General features: G+C 37.6%; 1 protein-coding gene across 3 annotated transcripts in view; it reads right to left on the bottom strand.

Moving 5' to 3' along the window:
• The window catches only part of PREX2 (phosphatidylinositol-3,4,5-trisphosphate dependent Rac exchange factor 2), a 294,349-nt gene that overhangs the window by 92,719 nt on the left and 174,111 nt on the right, over positions 1–27,519 (bottom strand). For all 3 annotated transcript variants that reach the window (XM_025871440.2, XM_073892858.1, XM_073892859.1), the window contains 8 exons: positions 26,076–26,295; positions 25,315–25,522; positions 18,231–18,410; positions 15,317–15,411; positions 14,471–14,553; positions 13,638–13,728; positions 12,844–12,972; positions 5,777–5,818 (listed from right to left, as the gene is read on the bottom strand). In XM_025871440.2, coding sequence (XP_025727225.1) covers positions 5,777–5,818; positions 12,844–12,972; positions 13,638–13,728; positions 14,471–14,553; positions 15,317–15,411; positions 18,231–18,410; positions 25,315–25,522; positions 26,076–26,295 — 1,048 coding nt within the window. The remainder of the gene's footprint in view (positions 1–5,776; positions 5,819–12,843; positions 12,973–13,637; positions 13,729–14,470; positions 14,554–15,316; positions 15,412–18,230; positions 18,411–25,314; positions 25,523–26,075; positions 26,296–27,519) is intronic.

Genomic DNA, 27,519 nt, shown 5'->3' with positions numbered 1-27,519 from the left:
ACATAGGGAAAGAGTATTGATGTCTGATTGTAACAATAAGCAAAACCTGGATCTCTTGGATTTACCTATTAAACTTCATGAGTTATAAATATGTCCAGTTTATAAATTATTGTATTTCTCTGAAATAAGGAATGTGTTTACAGTTTAACATACGTTGATTTTCACCAGGATTCTTATTCTGCAATTGGCTTGATTTTTGATTGACCCATATTTAAGCTATATTTACCTGTGAATGGCCACTCCTGGGCCACAGTTTTTTCAAGTGGAAAGAAGCTTGCCTCTGAGAACCTGATCACAGAGATTCACCTCTTTGCATTTTTGGATATTTACAAACTCCATGAACTATATAAATGCCAAGCCATACATTCTGTTCATTGAGAAATCACTTGTACTAGATGAACAACAAAAGAAAAAATACTCGTATTTTCAGAAGTGTATTGAATATTTCAAGGGCTCAGAATTTTCTGAAATGAAGCACTGTCAATATTAGTGCATAACATAGACATAAATGTTGCCATGAGTTCTTGCTTTATCGATAAAAAGGCATAATTTTTAAGTTGTTTACCAAGAACAATGGACATATGTTTTTAATAACCATCAAAGGCATGTGAACACATAATGTAATTGCTGTGTGTTACCTCGTTTCACTGTTAGTAAAAGCTACTCTTGAAAATTTTATTAGAAAAAGGATTAAATATTTAAAATATTTAATTTTATAATGCAAATATTCATTTATTATGTTGATCTATACGAACTTGTTGCTTTACTTGGTCAAAATGGTCGAATATGGCAATTCCATATGGTTCAACTTATTAATTTAATCAATAACATGTGTCAGACATTTCCCTTAATTATATACCATGTGCCTCATTCAAATAGATGGAAAAGAGTGTTTTACAAGTAACTGTAAAATAGCTCAAGTAGGAAAAAACTTTGTCCAATTCTTGATTAAGAAAAAAGCAAAACACCTATTCTGTTGTACACAATTTCTAACAAAGTGTAGACATTCAATAACTATTTACTGAATTAATAGGTGAAAATAATGAACCAGTAGAGTAACTAACAAACAAATTAAGTGAAATGAAAATGTATGAGCTCATTCTCTTCTTGTAGTGTCTGGATTTAGTTTGACCTAAAAGGGTAATTCACATAGCTTGTTAGCCCAAATGTGTAGCTGCAGTGCTGAGATGCAAGACAGAAACTAAATAAAATTGCCCTATATCTTTATTGTACAGTCTTGTTTTGCTTTCTGTTGTTCTATAGCAAAGCAGAAAATCTAGGGAAATTAAAATAATCCTTCAGTAGTTTTGGCAGAAATACTTCCACTTATAACCTGAGAATAATTTCATAATCAAAATTGAATTGGAAAGAAATGCCTTCTATCAACAATGGAAAGCTCAAGTTAGAGAAGGAAGGATCCAGTTCCACTGAAAAACCTTTAGATCACAAGGGTTAGTAACTTTGCCACTAGCAGAAATAGTTATCTTCAAATTGCTTTTGAGAAGAAATGCCCCTTTTTTTTAACCTTAGAATACTTAAATGTTTACATTCTGCTACTATATTCTACATGCATTTTAAGCAATAAAATTTTCATTCAACCTCATTCTCAAATCAGAACTGATCACACAAAAGTTGTATTTCTTCACTACTTCAAACTTTTTGCACTGAATATACCACAGGACTTAAACATGGCACCAATTACTGGGGGTTTGAAGGTGTCCAAGTGGAGGCCTCGGCCATGTCTATGCTCACAGCAGAGTAAGAGAATTTTATATGCAATATGCCCTGGACCACACTGACATTCTTAATCTCAGGAAACAAACTGAGGGTTGCTGGAGTGGTGGCGGGTGAGAGGGATGGGGTGGCTGGGTGATAGGCATTGGGGAGGGCATGTGCTATGGTGAGCGCTGTGAATTGTACAAGACTGTTGAATCACAGATCTGTACTTCTGAAACAAATAATGCAACATATGTTAAGAAAAAAGAAAAAGAAGATAGCAGGAGGGGAAGAATGAAGGGGAGTAAGTCAGAGGGGGAGATGAACCATGCGAGCTGATGGACTCTGAAAAACAAACTGAGGGTTCTAGAGAGGAGGAGGGTAGGGGGATGGGTTAGCCTGGTGATGGGTATTAAAGAGGGCACATTCTGCATGGAGCACTGGGTGTTATGCACAAACAATGAATCATGGAACACTACATCAAAAACTAATGATGTAATATATGGTGATTAACATAACAATAAAAAATTTAAAAATAATTTCAAACCAACATATTCCAAATGAAAATTTGAAACACCTTACAACTCCTTACTACTTTATGAGGTGATTTTCAGTTGCACTTTCCTATTTCCCATAGAGTAAATGACTTGTTTGCATAGACTTCAATATGCCCATCATACTGATGATACTTTTTCAAGTAACTGTACATACTTTTTCAAGTAACTGTACACATTATCACCTCCCAGTGAGTAATAAAGGTAAAAAACTCAGAGTGGCAGAAAAGGGTCTATACAATCTACCCTCAAGTTATGCTGACAGCGTATAAATGCATTACTTCCCTTCATTCATCCTCTACACCAGCAACAATCTTCCCAGGCTTGTTATGAGAATATAACAAAACAATATATCTGAAAGTTCTGGCTGTACAGAACTCTTCTCTTTGAGCCACACACCACTGCTCAGGTTCCTCAAATGTTAAATACCCTTATAAATGCTCTTATAGCTCACACCTTTGTCCATGGGCCTTCTGGCTGTGGGCACTTTCCTACCCTCTCCACCAGCAAACTTTAAATTGTCCTTCCACAGTTTGGCTATCGTGGACATTGCTGCTATGAACATTGGGGTGCACATGCCCCTTCTTTTCACTACCTCTGTATCTTTGGGGTAAATACCTAGTAGTGCAATTGCTGGGTCATAGGGTAGCTCTATTTTTAACATCTTGAGGAACCTCCATACTGTTTTCCAGAGTGGCGGTACCAGCTTGCATTCCTACCAACAGTCTAGGAGGGTTCCCCTTTCTCCACATCCTTGCCAACATTTGCTGTTTCCTGTTTTGTTAATTTTTGCCATTCTAACTGGGATAAGGTGGTAGGTATCTCATTGTGGTTTTGATTTGTATTTCCCTGATGGCTAGTGGTGTTGAGCATTTTTTCATGTGTCTTTAGCCGTTTGTATATCTTCTTTGGAGAAGTGTCTGTTCATGTCGTCTGCCCATTTTTTGACTGGGTTATTTGTTTTTTGAGTGTTGAGTTTGAGAAGTTCTTTATAGATCTTAGATAACAGCCCTTTATCTGTATTGGGGATTATGCTAAATGAAGTAAGTCAAGCAGAGAAAGACAATTATCATATGGTTTCTCTCACATGTGGAACATAAGCAATAGCACAGAGGACCATAAGGGAAGGGAGGGAAATCTGAAGGGGGAGAAATCAGAGAGGGAGACGAACCATGAGAGACTATGGACCCTGGGAAACAAACTGAGGCTTTCAGAGGGGAGGGGGCTGGGGGATGTGGTAACAGGGTGATGGGTATTAAGGAGGGCACGTGTTGTGATGAGCATTGGGTGTTACACACAACTAATGAATCACTGAACATTACATCAAAAACTAATGATGTACTATACAGTGGCTAACTGAACATAATAAAAAATAAAATAAAATAAATGGTCCTTAAGAGTCAACTCCTTGAACTACTGGAACCCATTGAACTACTGAAATATTATCTACCCTTGCAAAATTTCCTCTCTCCTTCCATAGGTATTATGGAGTTCCTGCTCTGCCATCACGGTCCAGGGGACATCCCTATACTAGATGGCTCATCACTCAGCAGTGTGGGAGTTTGTTTACATGTTTGGGTTCCCCAAGAGAACACCAGCACATCAAGGACAGAGGAAGTAGCATATAATGTGAATGGTGCTCATGGACCTAGAGACATATAATCTGCTTTCATCTACCCAGTCCACTCATTTTAAACCATATAATCCTAGGTATCAGATTCCTTTATATATTATGGGTTATTTCTACTTAGATCTGCAATAAAGATAAATGGCTCAGTTAGCAAAGTGAAATTGCACAGTATTGTTATTGTGATTTTTCTTTTCTCCAGCATCTAGCAGGGTGCCTGGCACTGAAGGGGGCTCAGTTCTATTGCTGACCAGGGAAGGAACCATATGACGGATAAAGACACCAATATAAGCAAACTCCCAGGAAAAACTGACAAGTCTCTTCTTTTAATTACGCAGCTGTTCGAAATTCACGAATGTCCATCCTTCCCCAAAACTATTCTCATTCCTCATTTTTATCAATAAGAACTATGGCAGGATCAACAACAGCTGCTTCCAGCTTCCAGCAAAAGAAGAAAAGCAGGGTGCTGTTTTTTGGTGACAGTTTGTTTATTGTTTATTGTTTTTGCAGAGTAAGAATTCTCTTGTAGTGGGAATACACTCAAAAGAAATGGATGTTTTACTTATCAAAGGCTTCCGTTTCATTCCAGTATTTGAGCACCTACTTAAACTCACCTTCTACAAACATGTTTTAAAATAGTAACACTTTATTTACTCTCCACAGTTTAAAAAGCTCAAATTCCATAGCTGGTCTAAAAAGAATAACACACACACAAGTAATTCCAGTCATTATTCTGAGACTGTAGGGAAAAGAAAATAATAATAAAAAAATAACAACAGAGAGATAAAAGAGAGATTACAGAGAGAGAAGGATAGGAATAGAGGTGAGTTAAAAATAATATTTAGCTGACACAATCTACCCTTTTCAAGTGGAGAGCATAATTCTGTAGCCAACAATATAGAGTAATTTGGCTACATTCTGGTGCCATCCTATGTAAACGAGGGGAAAAGAAAGTAGGAAAAAGGAGACTTATGATAGGAATAGAAAAATAAAATTGAAATCAAAATAAGGATCTGTAAGAATAGCCATTTGAATATTAATTAATACAGCAATGCATTCCAGGACCACTTCTGGAATTGCCATAACTAAGTTTGAATTTCATCTGCCACCTACTATTTATGCATTTACTCAATCAAGCATCTAATCTTCCAGATGCTCAAAAATATGTGTTGAATGAATACCATTTCTAGTTATTCTTATTAATCAGCCTGAATGTTAATTTCTTCACTTTTAAACCTGTGGAAAGATAATAATATTCTCATACAGTGATTGTGAGGACCCAAGGAAATTCATAAATATGAGGTCTATCAACTGTGTGTTTATTAGTAAAACTAAAAAAACTAAGATATTTTTGTTATTACTCAGTCAAAAAAGCAAGACAACTACGTGTTTAATTAAAGCAAAAACCGGCCAACAAACAAAAAAAAAAGCCCTCTGGTTAACTTGACTCATTCATTCACTTATAATTTAAATTTTCCAGGTGTGGTAGATTGTAAAAGCCTCCTCCTTCCAAAGTATAGGTCTGCTTTTCCAACCCTTGAATCTGAGCCCACCTACATCCTTGTTCATAAACAAAAGTTAGACATAGTTCCACAGTAAAACCCATTTGCACAATTAACTTTACCCAAACCTGCTTCCTTTCTCCTTTTTAACTACATTCTATATAAATACTTATATACGTTTCCATGTTTGTACCTATAATTGAAAATGAGCATGTTTTTATTAAAACTAAGTATTTTCTTAAATCTTTGCAAGATTTTAGAGAAAGTAGGGACTGTATTTCCATCTGATTTGTTGAAGGCATTGCGTTGGTATCATGAAACTTCTAAGGTCATGGACCACAATAATTTCAAGTAGTAAAAAAAATGAAAAATATTACCTGAATACTCAAGAAGAGCCAGGAGTATCCTACACTTTACCTCTGCAGAAAAAGAAAACATTAACGGTTAGTTGTTCAGTCTTTTTCTGTCACTAGCTCCACATTTTAACTGTGTAAAAATTAGCACAATCTTACTATATTAGATAATAAAAATCCCATTTACTTGACATGATGTTCTTCCTATCTGTCCATATAAATTCTATCCATTGCTCAAGATGATAAAATTTCTTACAGTTCTGAATTAAATTAGCCTGTGAAACACCATTCAAATCCTGCTACCTTTGTTAAGTCATCCTTAACTGCTGTAGTTTGCATGGTGTTCTCTAAACTCCTACAGCTATTATGGTCTTGATCAATAAGCTCTCAAACAGCATTTTTTCTTAGTTACTTAAACTTTTAAAGATTATTTATGCATTTTATAATCTTTATATATAATTATACATATCATATTATTCATTATATATTAGAATTATAAATTACTTGTAATTATACAGATTATACTTGGAGATTATATAGCATGTGTATATGTGTATATATGTAATATACACAGTGTATATATTATATATATATACAATCTCTCTCTTTAGACTTCCTTTCCAATCTATAAGTCAAGAACTGCCCTAAAGGGCAGAACAATACTAAATAGTTCCAAATACTCTTCTTCCCAACCCATCTCCAAACAAGAGCAATCACAAATGTTTGATAAATGATGTGTATTAACTTCATACTCATTGCTTTACTTCTAATTGGTAAATAGTTTACTCGCAATAAGTAAACAGAAAAACATACAGAGCTTCTTTATGTGTCCAAGATTATGGGAAATAAAAAAGGTTAAGCTGCATCCTAATCCAAACAGGTTCACAATAGAGTCAGAGTGACAAAATTACCTGATAAGAAATATAGGAGATACTTGAGAGGACATTACATTTTATAAGTGAGAACACAAGAACAAGAGAATTTCAGAGGCAGGAAAGTACCCTGGACGAAGAGTCACAAGACCCATCTGCTACAGATGTCCCCCTTTATCTATGTGGGACATTCCAAGACCCCCAGTGGGTGCCTGAAACCATGGATAGTACCAAACCCTATATATACTACAGTTTTTCCTGTACATACGTATACCTATGACAAAGTTTAATTTACAAATTAGGCACAGTAAGAGATTAACAACAAGAACTAGTAATAAAATAGAATAATTATAATGATATACTGTATTAAAAGTTATATGAATGTGGTCTTTCTCTCTCTCTCAAAATATCTTACTGTACCATACTCATTCTTCTTGTGATGATGTGAAATGATAAAATGCCTGTGTGATGAGATGAAGTGAGGGGAATGATGTAGGCATCGTGACAAAGAGTTAGGCTACTACTGACCTTCTGACAATAAGTCAGAAAGAGGATCATCCCCTTCTGGATTGTCGTTGACTAAGAGTAACTGAAACCAAGGAAAGCAAAACAGTGGATAATGGAGTACTCCTGTACTAGCTTTGCGGTCTTCAGAAAATGGCTAAGCCATAGTTGACCCTTGAACAACACAGGTTTGAACTGCATGCGTCCACTCATGTGTGGAATTTTTTCTATAAACACAGTATAGTACTATAAATGTATTTTTCTTTTCATCATGATTTTCTTAACATTTTCTTTTCTCTAACTTCCTTTATTGAAAGAATACAGTACAGGATACATATAATATACAAAATATGTACTAACTGATTGTTTATGTTATCAGTAAGGCTCTGGTCAGCAGTGAGGTTTTGGGGGAGTCAAAACTATACACAGGTTTTTGACTGTGCAGGGAGTCAGTGCCCCTAACCTTTATGCTGTTCAATGGTCAACCATACTTTGAGTTTCAAGGTGCTCATTCATAAGTGATGATAACACCTATCTTATCTATTTTATAGGCCTGTATAGGAAAAATAAATGGGGATATATATTAAAAGCCTTGAAAAATTATTTAACATGCTGTGTATCTGTGAAGCACTGTTATTACTGTAATCTGAATCCAGCTAAAAAGTTGGTATAGAATTCTGAGTCTTGAAAATGTTTTTAAATTTTTTAAAGTTACAATGTCAAGGGAGTAGGTACACATCCTAAGAGTGGGAAAGAGTGCTAGCAAGAGAATATAGTAAAGAATGAATACCAAATATCCAACAAACTAGCATAGAAAAGATTTTATTATATCATTTAGAGACTGAGATTGGGATACAATTAGAAAGCCTCATTGAAAAACAGCATCCAACATCAGATCGATGAGTTTAGACTTATCTAACAAAAAATCACTGTATGGTTCTGGGGCAGAGTACTAAAATGAACATAATATTTTAGGAAGTTGAATATAGTACATAGTAATATATAAATCAGAAAAGACAGAGATGGGGGATTATCCAGAAAGCTGTTCCAATTACTGAGGTAAGAAGAAAAAGGGGAAAACTGGAGACTTTTCATTAAAAAAACAAAAGAGGAAGAAGTTCTTTAGGGTATTTGGGACAAAGGCAGAGGGAAAAAATGAAAAAAAAATATAAGTTGCTGAAACAATGGGAGATTTTGAAAAAAGCACAACTTTTGTAGGGGGCAAGAACTGAAAATGTGTTTACTAATAAACATTTGAATTTAAGGCGACGGTGGGTCCAATTCTGTCACCAGTTCCAATGTGTGTTTTTTTCCCCACACCATCAAGCAATTGTCTAACACTATCTGGGTATCCTATTAATTCAACTCAATTCTGGCATTATCTACCTGGAGATAGCATCGGATCTCACAGGGTAAGGGCTCAGTTCCACAAGACTGCCCCCCACCACACACACACTTCAGGTGCCAACTACAAGTCACCTATGCTTCTGACTAACTGGCTACAGATTGGAGGTTTCAGTGACTCTCTCTTACATTTGATTAATTTGCTACAGTGGCTCACAGAACTCTGAGAAACATTTTACCTACTAAATCACTCATTTATGGTAAAAGGATATAGCTCAGGAGCCAGGTGGAAGAGGAACTGGGTAATGCATGGGGAAATGGTGCAGCACTTCCATGCTCTCTACATGCACCACTCTTCTAGAACCAACGTGGAAGCTCTCTGAACCTCATCCTTTTGGGATCTTACGGAGGCTTCATTACATGGGCACGACTGATTAAATCATTGGTCATTGGTGTCGGAACTCAATCTCCAACCCCTCTCTACTCCCAGAAGTCGGGGGTGGGACTGAAAGTTCCAACCCTCTAATCGCATGGTTGGCTTCCTTGGCAACCAGCTCCCATTCTGAGAAGTTTTCCAAAAGTCACCTCACTGGCATAACAAAAGATACCTTTATAGTTCTCATCATAAGAAATTCCAAGAGTTTCAGGAAGTCTGTGCCAGGAAAGGGGACAAAGACCAAATATATATTTCTTATATAAATCACAGTATCACAGTGTGCTAATCAAGTAAAAACATCTTCAGTTGGCTGATAATTTGAGACCATAATTTAGTGTAGTGATGAAGCAGGAGGCAGGCATCATCTTACTGTTTAGTGACAGGACAAAATGAATCTATCCCCCGTTTAGCGCACTGTGTTTTCTGCTCTCCTCTACCCTCAGTTTGGCAAGCTATGATATGAACACATGAATGACACAGTGTGATGTAGCTTAGGAATGGCACTGTAACAGTACTTCCTATATAAAGATCACAGAATTATTATGTTTTGATACCATTTGGTATATATTTGATAGGATATTTTGAACTCAGAGATGAACGAATGATGAGGTTCAGAACACGCTACCCCAAAATATGGCAATACTGAAAATTTTAAGCTGAAGGAATCTGATAAACAGCAGGTGTATGGAGGTCTCTCTGACCTCCCCCAACTCCCCTGAAACTGGTCATAAAACCCTTTTGTGAGAAGTGCCTTCCCAATCCCAGAGTAAAGGAGCTTCCTTATTTCCAATGATAGAGAGACACTGAGAGGAACAGGCCTTGTGAAGTTTCTCTAGTTTACTACCCTTAGCACATACCCTTTCATCCTATCACATTTTTCCAAAACTTTCTACTCTTTATCAAACCTAGTATAAAAGCACTCAGGTTTAACCATTTCTTCTGGTCTTCATTTCGTTACAAAGGCTCCTGTATCATGTAAAACATATTAAACAAATTTATGTGTTTCCCTTGTTAATTTGTCTTTAGTCTGACTAATTTATAGAGCCCAGCAAAAGAACCTAGAAGGGGAGAAGGAAAAAAAGACATTACTTTTTTCATCCCCTACAGAAACATGAGAATGGGGTTATCCCAGCTACATATATAAACCACGAATTCTGGCAAGGCGACATTACACTGAATTGCTAGCCAAGACCTAACCCTTCGTTAAACAATTCCCTATATAAAGACAATTGGGAAATAGAATGAAAATTACTTTAAGTTGAATAGAATAAATTCATAATGAATTGGTGAGGTTACTTCTAATATAACAAGCAGTTGATTATAAGGATCTCAATGCTGCTGCTTCCATCCTGTATAATAGGACCAGACAACACACAGATGACAAGGAAATGACAGCATGACCTGTTCCTTGACAGTCCACTGGGCTGAGCTAGTGATTAATCATTTTTTAAAAACTCATTTAACATAGTGACAATCACAGCACTTATCCAAAGAATAACTACATCTCACTAAAACTTGCAACCAGGGATATAACTTAAAATTTTGCAAAGGGCCCTCCCCACACCATTCACTGGAAGACACTCAGCATACCCAACCACACTCAGCCAGCTGTTGGACTCCCCTGACCAAGAATGGCATCTATATTCACAACATACATCAATCAATATGTATAAATAGTTATCATTCCTACAGCTGCTTCTTGTGATTCGAGTGAGGTATTGAGGGTATAAAAGTAGGACTTAAGATGAAAATGTAAGATTTTCAAAACAAATACCATTAAAAATTAAGCTTATTAAAGAGGGCACGTATTGAATGGAGCAGTGGGCGTTATACGCAAACAGTGAATCATGGAACACTACATCAAAAACTAATGATGTAATGTATGGTAATTAATATAACATAATAAAATAAAATTGTAAAAAAAGGTAAAAAAGTTTCTCTAAAAAAAATTAAGCTTTTTATCCTGCATTAGAAAAAGTTTATATCTTAAAGATAAAGCTCCTCAAAAAACAAAACAAGAAAAGGTTTAAAGATTTCTCTGTTCTTAACTGATATAGCATTTACTCTGAAAACAATTATAATGTAAAAAAAAACCCTCAAAGATGATGAGAACAAATGCATTTATATATTTTTAAAGATTTTATTTAAATTCAAGTTAGTTAACACATAGTGTATTATTAGTTTCAGGGGTAGAGAGAACAAGTGCATTTAGATTCATGAATTATAATTCCTAGGGTGTTATGATACTGGCACTTATTCTACAAAAAGAAAAAAACAAAAACTTTTTACTCAGTAAAATATATGTTTAAATTCCTTAAACCAAGCAGTCTTTACAAAATGTATTTATCATTTTTTTTTATTCTTTACTTTGGGTTTTTTTTTTTAAAAGATTTTATTTACTTATTTGAGAGAGAGAGAATGAGAGATAGAGAGCACGAGAGGGAAGAGGGTCAGAGGGAGAAGCAGACTCCCTGCTGAGCAGGGAGCCCGATGTGGGACTCGATCCCGGGACTCCAGGATCATGACCTGAGCCGAAGGCAGTCGCTTAACCAACTGAGCCACCCAGGCGCCCACCTTGGGAGGTTTTAAATTCAGACTTTTCATTAAATATGATGTTAGAATCTGTCACAAGTAACCATTATATTTAGCTATAAAATAAAAATGTAGCCAAGAAATCCAGCTGTCAAAAACAAAAGATTTTTTCACACAATAGAATTGCCGTGATTTATTTGGAGCTTTCCATATCTGTACAAACCTTTCCTCTACTGATCTCGAATAAGTATCTAAGCTGTTATATCTGAGTATATTTCGAGGCAGACGACTTAGTAATCACAAAACATATACACATCTCTATCTTTTGGTAAAAGAAGAAACTGAGGCCCATGTCACAGGCTCAGACTCTATCAGATTTGAGAGCTGTCTTTTGTCAGCAAAGTACACAACTCTCTCTAATTTATCCTCAAAAAGATGGCAGGGACTGGGGGTATGCTGTAATTCTGCTGAGTACTACTTACCACATGCAACTGACATACAAACGACTGAGGAATAAAAATTTAAATAAATACTTATTTATTGTGGAGGTTTCTTAACCTCAGCACTATTGACATTTTGGGCCAAATAATTCTTTGTTGTGAGGGACTGTCCTGTACATTGCAGAACATTTCACAGCATCCCTGGCCTCTACACACTCGCTGCCAGGGGCACCCCCACAATTGTTACAACTGAAAAATATCTCCAGATTATCGCCAGCCACTGGTCTAATGCTGGAAAGAAAATCACCGAATTAGGCATTTTAAAACATTAAACAAATTTCTCACTTCATCTTCTCCACCATATTTGTTTTGGAAACTCTCAGAATTTTCTACTTAGTACCCTGACCCTAAACAACATGTAATCAGATGCACTAGAACTGTCCTGAAATGTTGTATCTCCAACTGCAGATTGTATCAATTAGAGGATGTTGAGTAAACAATGTCATGATAGTTAATAGCAAGAAATTTAGACAAATACGAAACTTATAAACCAATGATATAAGCTATCCTATTATTTTGATTCTCACAGATTCACAATTAATTTTTTAGGCTTCCCATAAAACTTAGTTTCATGACTTTTGTGACTCCTTCAGAAATTTTGCTGATATTGTTTCATATTATAAAATATGAAACTCTCTACATTCCATGTCCTCCCAAGTATAAGCCCTTATTTTATTCACTGCGAATATTCTCCATGATACAGTGTACATCATTTAGATCCTTGGAACATAAGGCTCTAAAATCCTATTCTTTCTTTTGCTTCCTTCGTCCCTCACCCTTTCCAGTTCTTTGATTTTCCTCATAATATGAAACACTGCAAAAAGTAATCAGGGCATTCCTGAACTTTTGGTTTTAAATGATTATTGCTAATACTATGCAATATTCTTTGCTTTTCGTCCTGACCTTCAACAAATTTTCTGATGTTCTGAGCAAGATTCCGGACACTGCTGGGAAGATTCCAAGGGTCTTGCTTGATGTGAAGCCTTAACCTTTTTGGACAACTCAGCTTTGGTTCCATTTCCTGCTGAAATTCTAAATAAATACAGAAAATCTCTTGTAAATTTCAACCATTTACCAAACAGTTAACAAATCTGTGAGCTTCAGAATCCTCTTGCATTCCTGTTGTCCTGGGTTATTAGCATGGTGGTACTTTCTCTAGTTATATTACAGGAGAAAATCGGTTAAATCTAAAAAGGAAAGACTAACCTTATTACTTTCTTACAAACATTTAAACAAAGGAGCAAATTTAGATAAAAACTCTATTTTCAACGTCTGAAACTAGATGTCAGAAAATGGCAGCTCTAGATGTTGTTCTGTTTGGCTGTTCTGTTTGCCAAAAGCACATTCCCGAGACCCCTTCCTCCAACCAATAGGCTACAACCAAGTAGGCATTATGCTGGTTTCAGCAAAAGCTGAAACACTTCACACATATGCCACACTTCTATCTCTTCAACGAACTCATTCCTATTTATTCTAGTCCCTACAGGCATTGCACATTTTAAACGTGCAAAGAAATTTCAAAGATCCTATCCTGACTTTTTATATATATTCAAAAATGATCAAAACAGAATTAATATAAAGGGAATTATGAAACAGGAGGAGCCATTTTCCTCTTACACTATGCTTTTACTTCATGACTGTATTATTTCCCACCTTTGTTTCCCAATTGCTTATAATAGTGATTTTTTAAATCTTACCTTGTAATCCTTGACCTGGTGTGAGGTACTTGGTTTGCTCAAAGGCCCTTACAACAGCTTGCCCTTTTAGGAGGTTGGTAATAGAATCCACCTACCATAACAGCAGAGATTTCTGAAAGTTACATACTTCTCATAATAAGTAATATACATTTCTAAAAGTAAACCTTGTGAAATATTTTTGTCTTAAAGCCACAATTATTTTTGCAATCTCATGATGCTTGCAAAATCCATCTTTAAATAAAGTATTGGAATAAACTCACTGATAACGCTTGCAATATTTCTTACTATCCCATCATATATTAATATAAGATATAAATATACTCAATATATTCATTTTACAAGAGAAGATTTCTAGAGTTATCTTTAAAAACCCTAAAAGTCATCATAATCCTTTTCAAAGCAGTAAAAGCTTTTACACTAGGAATTTTGGTGTTGGATGTAAATCTTTTTAAAAAATGCAAAACACCAACACAAACACCAAGAGAATCTTGCGCTTCTTGAAATTAGGAATAACGTTAAGCAAGAAGTGTTATAAAACCTGTCATTCTGCAAACCTACAAAGAAACAAATAATAAAAAGAATAACTCCTGTTTTTATAACTGTTTTTCTTCCAAGAACCATAAACTATTTGACAGTCACAACAATCCTTTGGGTTCGTTGGCTGAAGAATATTTATTGCCTTTTAAATTGTGGAAATTGAGGTGAAGGGGATGGAGGGGCAGATTGAGGCCTTTCCATTCTTACTCTAAGATCTTTTTACTATGTCTGAAAAAGGGATTCCTGACAGTTTGATCTGTGGAAAAAAAAAAGACCCACAACTGCCCCAATCATACCTGGCTGAAAAGATGCTCCAGGCAGCTATGTATCTTGTCCTGTTTGTCATGAGAAATGCGAACGCTGAGGGGAAGCTCATCACCTAGATGTAGAAAAATAAATCATCCGTCTTTGTTTAACATGCTAAAATATTTTGATATAGGTGAAACTAAAAAATAAAATAATAAACACGCACTCTGATTCCATCATGTTCTCATGATCAGATAAAGAATTCCAAAGGACTTAATAGCAATTAGGATATCAGATGATTGCTCTTTGAAATAGAGGTGTGAGCAGAGTGCCTCACAGGAAAAAAAAAAAACAATATATATCTTATGTCAATGATTTTTTCAAATAGTGCAGTTTTCTAACTGTTAAACAGTTGAAATAAACTGCATATTTCAAAATGAAGATGTGTCCTAATCGGATGCAAAGTCTTGGTTCTTAACACACCCCAGATAAGATATCTGTAAGATCTTTCTATCAGTCAGTGTTTTCCTCATCATTCGGCTCCCCGTGCACCTACTGTCTCAGAAGTCCTCAGGTTCAAAGCCCGACCCGCCTCCTCACACGGTCAACAACGCCTCATGTTTTAGTACAACCTGCTTCCTGTGTACCTAGCCTCCTTGTAGTACCATGAAAACTCCTAAAATAGATATTAAGATCAGACTTCATTTGTTTCTCTCGTCTCTTTTTAATTCACTCTGTTCACAAGGGGATTGGGATGTTGACTTCATCCAGCACGTGTGGCTGCCAAGGATGACTGATATAAGGTGAAAACGCAGGTCGATCACATGGTGTAGTCTCTGAGAGGTATCTCCCAGAGGACGGGGAGCAGAAAGGATGCACGCCTCGGCCAAACACACCTGAGTCCATCTCATCACTGTGAAAGTAGGAGCTGCACTGGCTGCTGCAGATGCTGGTGAAGGAGGCGATGGAATTCCTGTTGCTGTTGCAGTCGCTGGGAAGAAGGAGGCACACGTCACTTCGGGCGTGCATTTGTTGTAGCCCTGCCAGTTCTTATCAGATACACGTGTCATGCCACAGTTAGACTTACTGATAGGTCTTAGAGAAAATGACGAGAAAGATAAATCTGGTTTGACTCACATTTTATCTTACACTTTAGAAAAATTTAAATTCAATCGTATTTCAAAATCTCTGAAGCCGTGTAGGCTGATCCTGAATGTTTTTGTTTTTTTTTTTTAAATCTGAAGGTAGAAAACTAGGAGTCAAACCGCACTTAAAAATCGCCTGGGTGGCTCAGTTGGTTAATCGACTGCCTTCGGCTCAGGTAATGATCCCAGGGTCCTGGAATCGAGTCCTGCATCATGCTCCCTCCTCGGTTGGGAGTCTGCTTTTCCCTTTCCCCCTGCGTGTGCTCTCTCTCTCTCTCTCTACCTCTCTCTGTCAAATAAAAAAGTAAAATCTTTAAAAAAAAATTCATCATTATCTATTTGAGGTGGCATGTCTGTAGTTAATGTGCTAATAGAGACAAGGTCCTGTTTCTATGATCTCTGCCTTTCAAGTCTTTCTGGTAGCTTTCAATTATAACTCATCAGCTGTAGTCTGAGCTTCCCCGGAGGGGACCGGCACCCTGTCTCCCCCTCAGAGCTCAGCACTGGCCACCACACCTGGTTAGTGCTCGATAATGGTCAATGTCGAAGGAAAGAATGTGTAAAAGGTTTGTGTATGAATATGGACAAATTATAGATTTCAGAAAGGGTATAAGAGACAAAATATTCCCCCCCCCTCAGAATCAGTTAAAAGGACTTATTTAACTCTAAATTTACATTTAAAATTTCTAGTTTAACCTAGAGGGAGACTCGGAGGGTAATTTTAATTATCTGATGACTAGAAATTGAGGTAAGAAAGTATTTTTAGATCTATAATTTCCCATTGGAGAAAAACCACAGGTTCGTATTAAACAGTCTACTGGTATCCTTTGAAGCTAAAAGTAAATGAAATGGTAAAGGTGGTTAATCTGTGTTATATACTATTAAATCTCTAGGAATAATTAACTCAACATACTTGTTAAAATCCTTTTCATGTAGAAATTGGGATAGTACAGTGGTTAAGAGAGAAACTGTGAGCCAGACCACCTGGTTTCACAGATAAATTATGTTAACTCCTGTGGCCTCAGCTTCTTCACATGTAAAATGGAGTTAATATCAGCACATGCCACACAGGGCTGTGTTGGGAATTATGTGAGATCATCCTGCTTCCCCATGTGTCTGGCAAAAATGTTTTTAACGTTAGCTATTAGTTTGTGTTAAACATCTCTGTGGAGAATAACTTTAATAGTAATTGCTTAATATTTTTTCATTGTAAAACACTGTATAATAAATAACAGTGAATAAGAGAGTTTTTGTCTTTGATTAAAGTAAGTAAGACAGGAGGCGCCCAGGTGGTGCAGTCGGTTGATCATCAGACTCTTGGTTTCGGCTCAGGTCATGATCTTAGGGTCGTGTGATCAAGCCTCAGCAGGAAGTCTGCTAGAGATTCCCTCTCCCTCTGCCCCTCCCACTCATGCGCACTCTCTCTCTCTCTCTCTCTCTCTCTCAAATAAATAGATCTTTAAAGTAAATAAGACAGGAGATGCTGAAGCCACACACGCAGCACATATGGCCAGTGACAACAGTTCTCAATGAGGTGTCAGGTGACACGAGGACTCAAGGGAGAACTAGCATTTTCATGTAAGGAAGTTCACTGGAGCTGTCATCATTGGAAGGATGATGGTAGGCAGATGACAAGACTTTGGAGAGAAGGTGTTACAGGTTGACTGCATCTCCCCCTAAAATCCAGAGGTTGAAGTCTGACACTCAGGGCCCAGGAACACGATCTTGTTTGGAGTGAGGGTTTTTACAGACAAAAATGAAGTCATTAAGGAGAAGATGGCCATCTACAACCAAGGAGAGAGGCCTAGACCTGATCCTTCCTGCACAGACCTCAGAAAAAAACAGCCCTGCTGACACCTTCATCATGGACTTCTGCCCCAGAACTGTCGGATAATAAATAAATAAATGTCTGCTGTTTAAGCCACCCAGTCCTTGGTACTTTGTTACAGCAATCCTACCAAGATTGTGCAGAAAGTGTGCAAGAGAGGGGCACCTGGGTGGCTCAGCGGGTTAAGCACCTGCCTTCAGCTCAGGTCGTGAGCCTGGGGTCCTGGGATCGAGCCCCGCTTCTGGCACCCTGCTCAGTGGGGAGTCTGCTTCTCCCTCTCCCTCTGACCCTCCCCACTGCTCCTGCTCTCGCTTGCTCACTCACTCCCAAATGAATAATAAAAAAAAAAAATCTTTAGAACGTGTGCAAGGGAAGAAAAAAAGGCACAAAGCTGGTCATGGAGGTGAGCAGGAAAAATTAGTCCAATTCCCTGAGAACACAGAATACAAGAAAAAAAGGGGAGAAACACAACAAAAAGAACCATCGACAGTCCAATAATCAGAAACAGATACCTGAAAAAAATGTTAATATAGGCTCAATTTGCTTATCTGCTATACATGCTACACAATCTGTAACAGAACAAGTCCCCCAAATTAGGTCCACAGAGATGGAGAAAAAAATGCTTTTTCCAAATTACTCAGATTATGAAAAAAGAATAATTTGAAAGATTTTGCAGGACCACTATGCTTTGTCTGGGGTTGGTAATAGCCGGCGGTTATTTTGTGAGGGCAATAAACAAAAATGATAATCGAAATGTTTTTTTCAAGACCTCTGTGGAAAATAAGGAATCATATTTGGCTGTGTTGATGAGATGAGTGTAAGGAATTAATGAATTACCTGTAAGAGTCTCTGTTGCTGATGGTGTCATGACCTGAATCTTCCTGCTCGTCTCCTGCCATATTAAAACAGACTCGTTTGCTATTTCTTTCTCCCTTCTCATTGTCACTGTCTGGTGGTACTATGCACTCTGATGTCTTACGTTCTAATTTAGGAGAATATGTTATGGAAGACAGAAGGCTGCAATGTGATATTAAAAAAGAAAATAAGTGCACATTTTCAAACTGGCCGCCACAGTTAAGTACCTTACTTGTTGAATATGATAGGCTTATTTCTAGAGTGTTTCTGTTTCACATAAAATTAATCTTTGATTGTATTAAAAAACAGTCACATGAAGTTCACTTTTTCCTGTCAGAACAAGTAACAGAAACATCACACAATTTAGCCTAGAAAACCGTGCTCGAAACCTGGTTCCGCCACTTACTATTTTTGTTATCACAACACTATGATAATTCTCTTTCGCATCTATGGAGAATAGCTAGCCCATATGATTCTGTGACAATGAAATGAGAAGATACTCCAGTACATAAAGGGTGTCACCTCTCTCTCCTAGCCATTATCACTACCATATAAAAATACCTAGACAACTTTAAAGTGCTACCCAAATATTAAAATAAACACTGAACGTGCTTACCTATCCTCACTGGCTTACCCTCAGATATTAAAAACCCATCTACCCACCTACCCCCGCCTTGGGTTTCTCCCAAGCTGTCTCTATTTGACAGGAAAAATATCATGTGGTCAGTCCTTTCTCACTGCTCATACAAGCAGGTGTTCTGGCCATCACAAACGTAAGACATTAAAGAGAGTCGCATACAATGTGAGGACAGGAGGCAACAGGGGCTACCCCCATATCATCCACAATCTAGTCACGATGGCATGTCACGAATCTGCCCAAATGTAAAGTTCTTCCACTTGGGCTCAAGGCTAAAACACAATCTTCAGTTCTGAATTGGTGTCACACTTGATGTGGACTTTGGGCAGCATGGATTCCATCACTCCAGGCTTGAACTTTGGGCTGTAAAGAGTTCGTTAGTACTAACTCAAAATTATGCAAATGTGGAATCAGTCTTTGCTATCAAACAAATTGCTGTAAAACTTGCAAAATGAATTAAACCATATCTTAACAAACGGCCCTTGCATGGTCTCTCCAGCCAACAACAATCACCTTCTCATTTACCAAGTACGGGCGACATTCTGTTCTAGTCCACAGCACTTATGTACATATCTTCACGCTCATTTTTCCACAGCAATGTCATGTTTGTTTTATTTCAAGACTATGAGAATGTCTTATACCTCTTACGTACAACCCATCATGTCAAACCCAATGCTGTGCGCTAAGTAAATATTATGTTAAGAGATTTCACTAATTAGTTCATTAGACACATCTATTGTACCATGCACTGTTTTGGTGCTGTGCATACAGCAGTTTACAAAACAAACAAAAGCCCCTGTCCTCTTGGAGCTTAGGTTCTACTGGGAGGAAACAAACAATAAACAAGTAAATTGTATAGTATATCACATGGCGACAAATGTTAAAAAGGAAAATAAAGAAGGGAAGGGAGATGGAGCTGTGACTTCAAACAGTGTAGTCAGGTCTCACTCTGAGATAACATTTGGATAATATTTTGGCATTTTATAGCTTTTAGGTACCAGTGAAAATCAGGGGGCTGTGTTACATTGCTCAAGGCCCTGTGAAGCTATAAATTGTTTTAAACAGTTTTTCTATTTGCACAGATACTTTTATGTCTTGGAAGACAGATGTGTATTTATTCACTCCCTCCACCCAAAAGCTTAAAACATTAGATTAACTCTAATTACCCAAGCTCTACACTGCACAGACAGATGAACTCTGAATACCAAAGAGGAAGCAGATGCAGGAGTTCTCATTTTGCAAGGAGTACTCTGTGCTTTATGTATCTTTTAAGTTAGAAGTCATGGGACCGAACATCCTCATTTTTTTTCAAAGTCATATGAATTATATTCACATATTTGCTTTTCATTTTAAGCAGCTACAATCATGCTTGCACTGACCCCATGGGAACAAGTGTTAGGCTTACAAACAAATGATAGAAAAGCAGTGTTTTTGACACCATGTTTTTGCATAACATTCCCAGATTCTTAAAGGTAATAATAATGCATAAATTTAGCTTTATAATGTGTGTGCACACAGAAAGAGCTTTCCTTCACTTTTGCTCATATAAAATACTGAGCTACCTACTCTAGGTCCGTTCTCAATTAAAATCCTGAGCAGCTCAATCTCCTTCTCACACCCTTGATGAATAAAGATTTTTGTACATAGTATCCTGCAGTCACCTGTGTGTTCTTCTATTAAACTGAGACTTAAATATCACCATCTTTATCATTTTCATCATACCTAACATTTCTTGAGCTCTTATGCCAGTCACCATGCTAAGGACTTAATTCATTCAATCCTAAAACCTCCTTATGAAGTAGGTAGGACTATTATTATGGTGAGGATCCTCATTTTGGAGATGGGGTGAGTGAGACAGACACTTATATATACATATACTTTACAAATGATGCAGAACATCCCCTCTCTGCATATCATTTATACACTCTGGAGGGAGGGAGGAAGTCATTAGTGTTATCTACCACATCCCACTTCTCCTGGGCACATGGCTGGGTGGCCTCCCCTACCCCATGAGGATAAGAATGACCATGAACCTTGTTTTCATCAGTATGACATAAGTGGAGGTGACCTGAGTCCCTTCTAGGTGCAAGCCTTTAAGCAAAGGTGCAGCCTACCTCATTCCCTCTCACTGATGGGACAGCGAGAGACATTCCAGCTCATGGGGCTCCGTCAGCCTGAACTCTGAGTGAGGTCAGCGTGGAGCAGAAACCCTATGACCCAGATGGGCATGGAGAGTGAGCAAGAGAGAAAGCCTGTCATTTAAAGTTTGTGAGGCTTCGCACAGGCGCACGCATGCTTGCTTTCTCACGCTCTCTCTCCCCACCCACTAAATAAATCTATTAAAAAAAAAAAAAGTCTGTGAGGCTTTAGGGTTTTGTTAACATAAGACAAAAACCAGCTGTATAGAGAGTAGGATACCTAGAAGGATGACATATGTGACTGGGATATAGGAGTATCTACCTTATCCTGGGGAAGTAGGCACAGCCTCTCTACAAATCAGCATTAGCCTGATACCTGTGTGCCTAGAAGGCTAGCCGCAGACCTCGGGAGCAGCACTGACCACACAGAGGTTTGACTTGTTCCAGGATCAGAAGAAACTAGTGCGGCTGGAGCTCAGAGACATGAGACTAAAGAGGATGACAGGGGCAGACTGTGTAGGGCTACACAGGCCACAGTAATGTAGTTATTATTTTAAGGGCATCCCAATGCCATGAAATGGTTTTAAGCAGGGAACTAGCATGATTTACCTTTACAGATCCCTCTGGCTGGCATCTGCTGCATGTAGAATGCATTAGAAGGGCATACCTGGAAACTCCTACAGTGGGCACTAGTGAGGGGACAATGGTGATGGAGCGGATACATTCTGAGGTATACTTTCTGAGGTATACTTGACCAAACTTGATAAGGTACTGGAGGTGAAGGGGCAGGAAAGAGAAGAATTAAAGGTAATACCCAGACTCTGGCTTACAGAACTGAACAGATGGGGGATACTTTCCTGAGAAGAGGGAACGCCTTCATGGGGGAGGAGTCAGAGTAGCTTTCTGTATAAGGAAATTTAGAATTCAGTTTTGGAAACAAATTTTAAGTTCGAGATTTAATGTGCTATGTCCTTGTGTTTCATAACCCACATCACAGAAGGACGGTAGGAATGAAATCAAGCAGTGCATGTACTGATAAAACTGAGCCTGGCACATAAACCCCTATGATACACGTTAGTGCTTATGAAGCTGGGTCCTCTTTTCATTTTTTTTTACCAGCAAAATGCTTGGGAAAACCTCAAAGATAATTCCACCGACAGCCCCACTATTCCTACCTGTAAGCCCAGCTCACTAAGTGTCCCACAATGCAGTTTGTTCATCACTCAGTCCGGGGCATCTGGCACCTATAAAAGGCAGGTCTGTTCTCAGCTTCCCTATCTTCACCAGCCCCCACGATTCTTTATTCGTCTCCTCCCTGAGAGAACACACAAACGCTGTACTCTGAAGTCCCATCAATGGTTTTGGATTATCCACAAATTATTTTGCCCTTTACTTCTGTCTAGTACCTGAGTGTCATTACGCAGAAAATAGCCCATTGAAGGACAAAAGTATTTAGCTTCAATAAGACAGGAACCATAGAATGTTGAATAATCATAACATCACCTTATTTAATGTTAATAGACAACAAATGTGTCTCTAGTCCCATCTTTGGATACGAAGGAAGTACAGCATTTAGTGGAATGTCTATGTGTTGAAGGAAATTTTATTTCTAGAAGTGTTCCCAAGTGGCAGGGTAAGCAGACAAGCTCAGGACCAGGCCCTTTCCCAGGAATGAAGGATTTCTAGAAAGGCCAGCAATGAGATGTTGTGAGGCAATTTCTCTTAAAACTTGGCAGAGTATCCAAGATCTACTTCTCAGCTCTGCAGAGGCATCTATGTCTGACCAAGAATAATTACTACATGGTGAGAAAATTGTTTAGTAACTAGCTTTTCAAATAATTTGTCAAGCTCGACTGCACTGCAGTATGTCTGAATGGGGCAATAGGGAATCTGGACACTTGGATGACCACACAGTTTTAAAGGGATTATATTGCACATTGAATTATGTGGAACATATTTATATTTAGAATTAAATTATATGGTGCACACAGAGAAGACCAAGGAAGTTTCTCAAATCACTTGCTCATTTCATGTCATTTTCCTAATAAACATGCACAGTGGGGGAAAGGCTTTTAGAATAACAAAGTGGGAAAATCTTAAGTAAAAATAGGTAATTATTTTAAGTAGTTTTGGTTAATAAAAATAGCTTAACTCCCCTAAATGAGTGCTTTAAATATAAAGCATTTTAAGCCAAGTAAAGGGAGCCCTTTGGCTGTTTTCTTGAAAATATATCTACATCAGCTAAACTTAAAAAAAAAAAAATCAATAAATTAACAAAGACAGCCAAAGTCTGGACAACTGCCAGGAAGTGCTGAGTAGTGAATGCATTAGAGGCCTGGTCTCCGAGGTAGTATCTGCTCAGGCACATCAATAATCCTGCCATTGGTAAAGGACTCATCTGAAAAGCAGGAATAATAACTCTTGGCCTGACTGGCAGTGTGGGATTGGTCCAGATGTTCTCCTAAAATCCCTCTGAGAGCTAGGATACATGATTCAGTGCCACTATTTATTGCCTTATTAATAAAGATTCTTACTCTGTGCACCCCCTAAATACTTTAGGGAGAAAAAAAACCTGGTTTCTAAAATAGAACATATCATATAATAAAATTCCATTTATTAAATGAAACAAAATATAATGCCCTAAGATATTAACTTATGTGTCACAAGGTCATTCTCAAACAATCCACAGTATCATACAATTGCCTAAAAATAGCCCCCTGTTCTCTCAGCAGCCCCAAACTATTTAATTCATCTGTAAATGGGACAGTCACAAAATAATATACCGATATAATAAACAATTTTTTAAAACTAGTGTATTAGACACAGGAAAACAGAATTTCAAGTCTAAATTAATTCACAAAAATGTCAGAACAAATTAGCATAGTAAATAGTAACTATCTAAAGATAACCTTAGGAATATGATGCATCTAATATGGTAATTTTGATCTCTAAATTTTAAAGATGTGTAAAATAAGAGATCATGTCAGGGTGCTTGGGTGGCTTAGTCGGTTAAGGGTCTGCCTTCGGCTCAGGTCATGATCTCAGGGTCCTGGGATGGGAACTTCTCCCTCTGCCCCTCTGCCCCACTCGTGCTCGTGGTCTCTCTCTCTCTCTCTCTCTCAAATAAATAAATAAGATGAAAAAATAAGAAAACACTTAAAAAAGAGAGATCATGTTAATTAAGATTTTATTAGTATAATGTCCAATTACCAAAAAGGCTTAGAATATGTTCTAAATATTTTATGTCAAAACTGAATTATCCAGGGAAGTATGGGATGATGTACGTGTGGGAATTAAACAATACATATCTGACAGCAACCCAAATGTCTAACTTCATAAAAAGAGCACAATAAAAAGAGGATAATGGTGCCTATGCCATTTTCGAATTCTATCAACTTCAGATATATTCGCCCATTTCAACCCCTTGAACGATGAGCAAGCATAATGTTAGGCACCGCACTATTTTTTGTTATTAATTTTTACAATTTTCACCACAAACTTGTAATTTGTTATTACTCTTCATCCTGTTTAATACATGAGAGACCAAGCTATCCCAAAGCCCTTGTTCTTTATACAGATTTGCCTTGACTAGCTGTGACACAGAACTACACACCATGATGTGGCAGATCATCCCACCGAGTTGAGGCAATTGTCCAACCATCAAATTTTTAAATAAGAATCAGAGTTAACCTCTTTGGAAAAGTTTTAATTAACTTCCTCCTCCTCTCCGTTCTTGATAAAAATTTCCATATGACCGGCACGGCTATTTGGGTTATTGCTTAGTAAACCATTAATTCAATCAGAAGAAGAAAAAAAAAAAAGTCATTCATTGGTCATTGGTCATAGTGAAACATAATTTTGCATTTACTCATTTAATAAGTATGTTAAAGATTTGCTATATTTTATATTTTTCATATGCATCTACTGAGTGCATATATACATTACTGTGTTCTGCTCTATCAAGGATACCAGGAAATCTGTGTACCTAGTTGGTCCTCTTTCAATCATATTTTTCAGTTTAATATTTTCACATTGAGACTTAGTGTTTTCTATAAGACAGAATTTTGTCACTCTCTTCCCTGATATTAAGTGCTTCCTTAAAATATACATGTACATATTTGCCATGTTATATCACTTTTAAGGTGTTAGAATAAAGAGGACCTATATGATTCACACACACACAATCTTACATTTCTAAAAATGAAAGAGAGACTGATGGATGTTCAAAAGTCACATTTTCTATAGCTATTTTATTAGGCACATTTAGAAGTAGAGTAAATAAAATACTTACTCATCAATTTGACAAACACACATCTCCACCTCTTTCAGGGCAGTCTGAAGTTTGCCCAAGAGTTTCTGATAAATATCTTGAGTTTCTAGGTCTTCTTCTTTTAACAAGTACCTGAGCCCATGCCGATCCTGCTGTCCCAGAGACAGACCTGAAGGGGCCGCCATGGTCGTGATTGTGTGCTGAATGTACACCATAGGGCTCAGTTTCCCTGAGGAGTTAAAATCATTCCAGAATAATATTTATGACCTTTAACTTACAGTAATGATCTAGTGCAATTCATTCTAGACACTCGGGCTTACATAAAATAAAATGCCAATCCAATGCTGAATTTAATTCAGGAATTAAAGCTTTGGGAGTTGCGACTAAAATACCCTTCAATCTCATGCTCTACTATGATGGTGTGGAATGGCACCGTGCATCCCAGAAGCTGCTCCTCCTGTATTTTTCTTATACTTATAGGGCCATTTCAGACTAGTGGTTTTCACAGCAGGATAAGCTGTGCCTGTCATACATGTAAGGAAAGCAAGAACAATCGTTCTTCTTAGAGGAAAAATAAAAATAAATAAAAATGCATAACTCCTTTTTTATTCTATAAACATTTATGTATAATTATCCAAATGAGTATAGATAGGAATCCTGTCTTTCTAAAATTCAGATTTGTTTACACACCAGGAATTGATTCTATTTCAGGGACGCTGGAATAGTTAGTAATTGCCTAAATTACTTTTTGTGATTTGAGAAAGTTTCGAAAGCTAACATACCTTGCTCAGATTTATTTTCTTTATCATGAGAATTGTGCTTCCTACTATCCAGCTGAACACCAAAGGCACTCCCCAGGGAGGTGGATGTTTTGGGATAGGAAACTTCCATTATGTTGACATGGCAGTTGGTAGGGCAGAAATCACTGCTGTGTAGTGGGGAGATTTTAGATTTGGCCTGTTTAAAGGTGGGCCAGGCTCTATTCTTCAGTACACGTGAAAACTGTAAATTAAAGAAGAAATAAAGAGCAGCTGAACACACAGTGTTCATCACTTCCACTACCCATAGCAAAATGTTAAAAAATTAAATCATGTCAATTTATAACTAAATTATAAGTCGTTAGAAATTCAGTCATTATTTTAAAAGCCACCCATTCTTAATAAAGAAAAGCAATATAGGCAGCAAATGCTTACAATTCTTTTGAAGCTCTGATTACAGGTTAGATGCTAAAAGACATACATTTAAGTGACCAGTACCATTACTGGGACTCAAATCCACAGGCTGCTAGCAGCTGAGAGTCAAATTGGCATCCTCGGATACTGAGATGGGATCACAACATTTCAAGTGAGGCAAAGTGGCAGAAGTGGGGAGCTGCCAGGTCAAGAGGGGACTATTCCAAACACTGTCAGAAAGCCAGTCCAAACATGAGTCTGTGAACAGGTTAGACAGCAAGGCAATGGTGGTGCTGACCCAGAAGGGCAGGACAACAGGCAGAACCAACTGCACCTCCCATGCCTCCTGAAAATCACTGCTGAGCAATTGGGTCAGGATCAGCGTGAAGACTGGTGTGGACTCTGCTTTTATGCCATTGGAAATAAACTGATACTCAAGGAATTTGCACAACTTCCAAGAATGGCCACTCTACTACTTAGAACCTTACAATCCAAATCCAGCTAATCCGTGCCATGTCTATATGGGCACCCAAAGTCTGATCTGCACCTAGGTTATTATCTTGAGCTCTCTTCCCCCTGCCCCTCGGGCTCCTTCTCGCCTTCACTCGGTTCCTTTCACATACCATCTACTCATTCTAGGTCTTCATATGTGCTGTTTGGTGTGCCTTAGAATGTTCTTCTTCGCTCATTGCCACACTTACTCCTTTGCATTTTCAACTTCTATGAAATCATCATTAGGCCTACCCTGAGCCTTCATCTAGGTTCAATTTCCTTGGCTATGTGCTAGATTACAGCACATTGTAACCCTCCTTATAATTATGAATAATTTTCTTATCTCTATCTCAGTGGATGGTAAATTCCATGAGAGTAATACCTATGTCTGTCTTGTGCACCATAAACAGCCATCTCATAGAGCTGAACTAGATTGTAGTTTCAGAAGCAAAGGACTGAGAGCCACCAGCTATGTGTGTTTTAGTTACGTTTAGTTTAGTTATAACTGATGTGATGCCAGGCAAGTCACTGTCTTTTTACCATTCTTAGTAAAATAAGGAAT

This window comes from Callorhinus ursinus, unplaced genomic scaffold (genome assembly GCF_003265705.2).
Source record: "Callorhinus ursinus isolate GAN/ISIS: 27379988/994484 unplaced genomic scaffold, GSC_fseal_2.0 scaffold5, whole genome shotgun sequence".
NCBI classification, from domain to species: Eukaryota; Metazoa; Chordata; class Mammalia; order Carnivora; family Otariidae; genus Callorhinus; species Callorhinus ursinus.
This window is presented reverse-complemented; position numbering and strand designations above follow the sequence as displayed.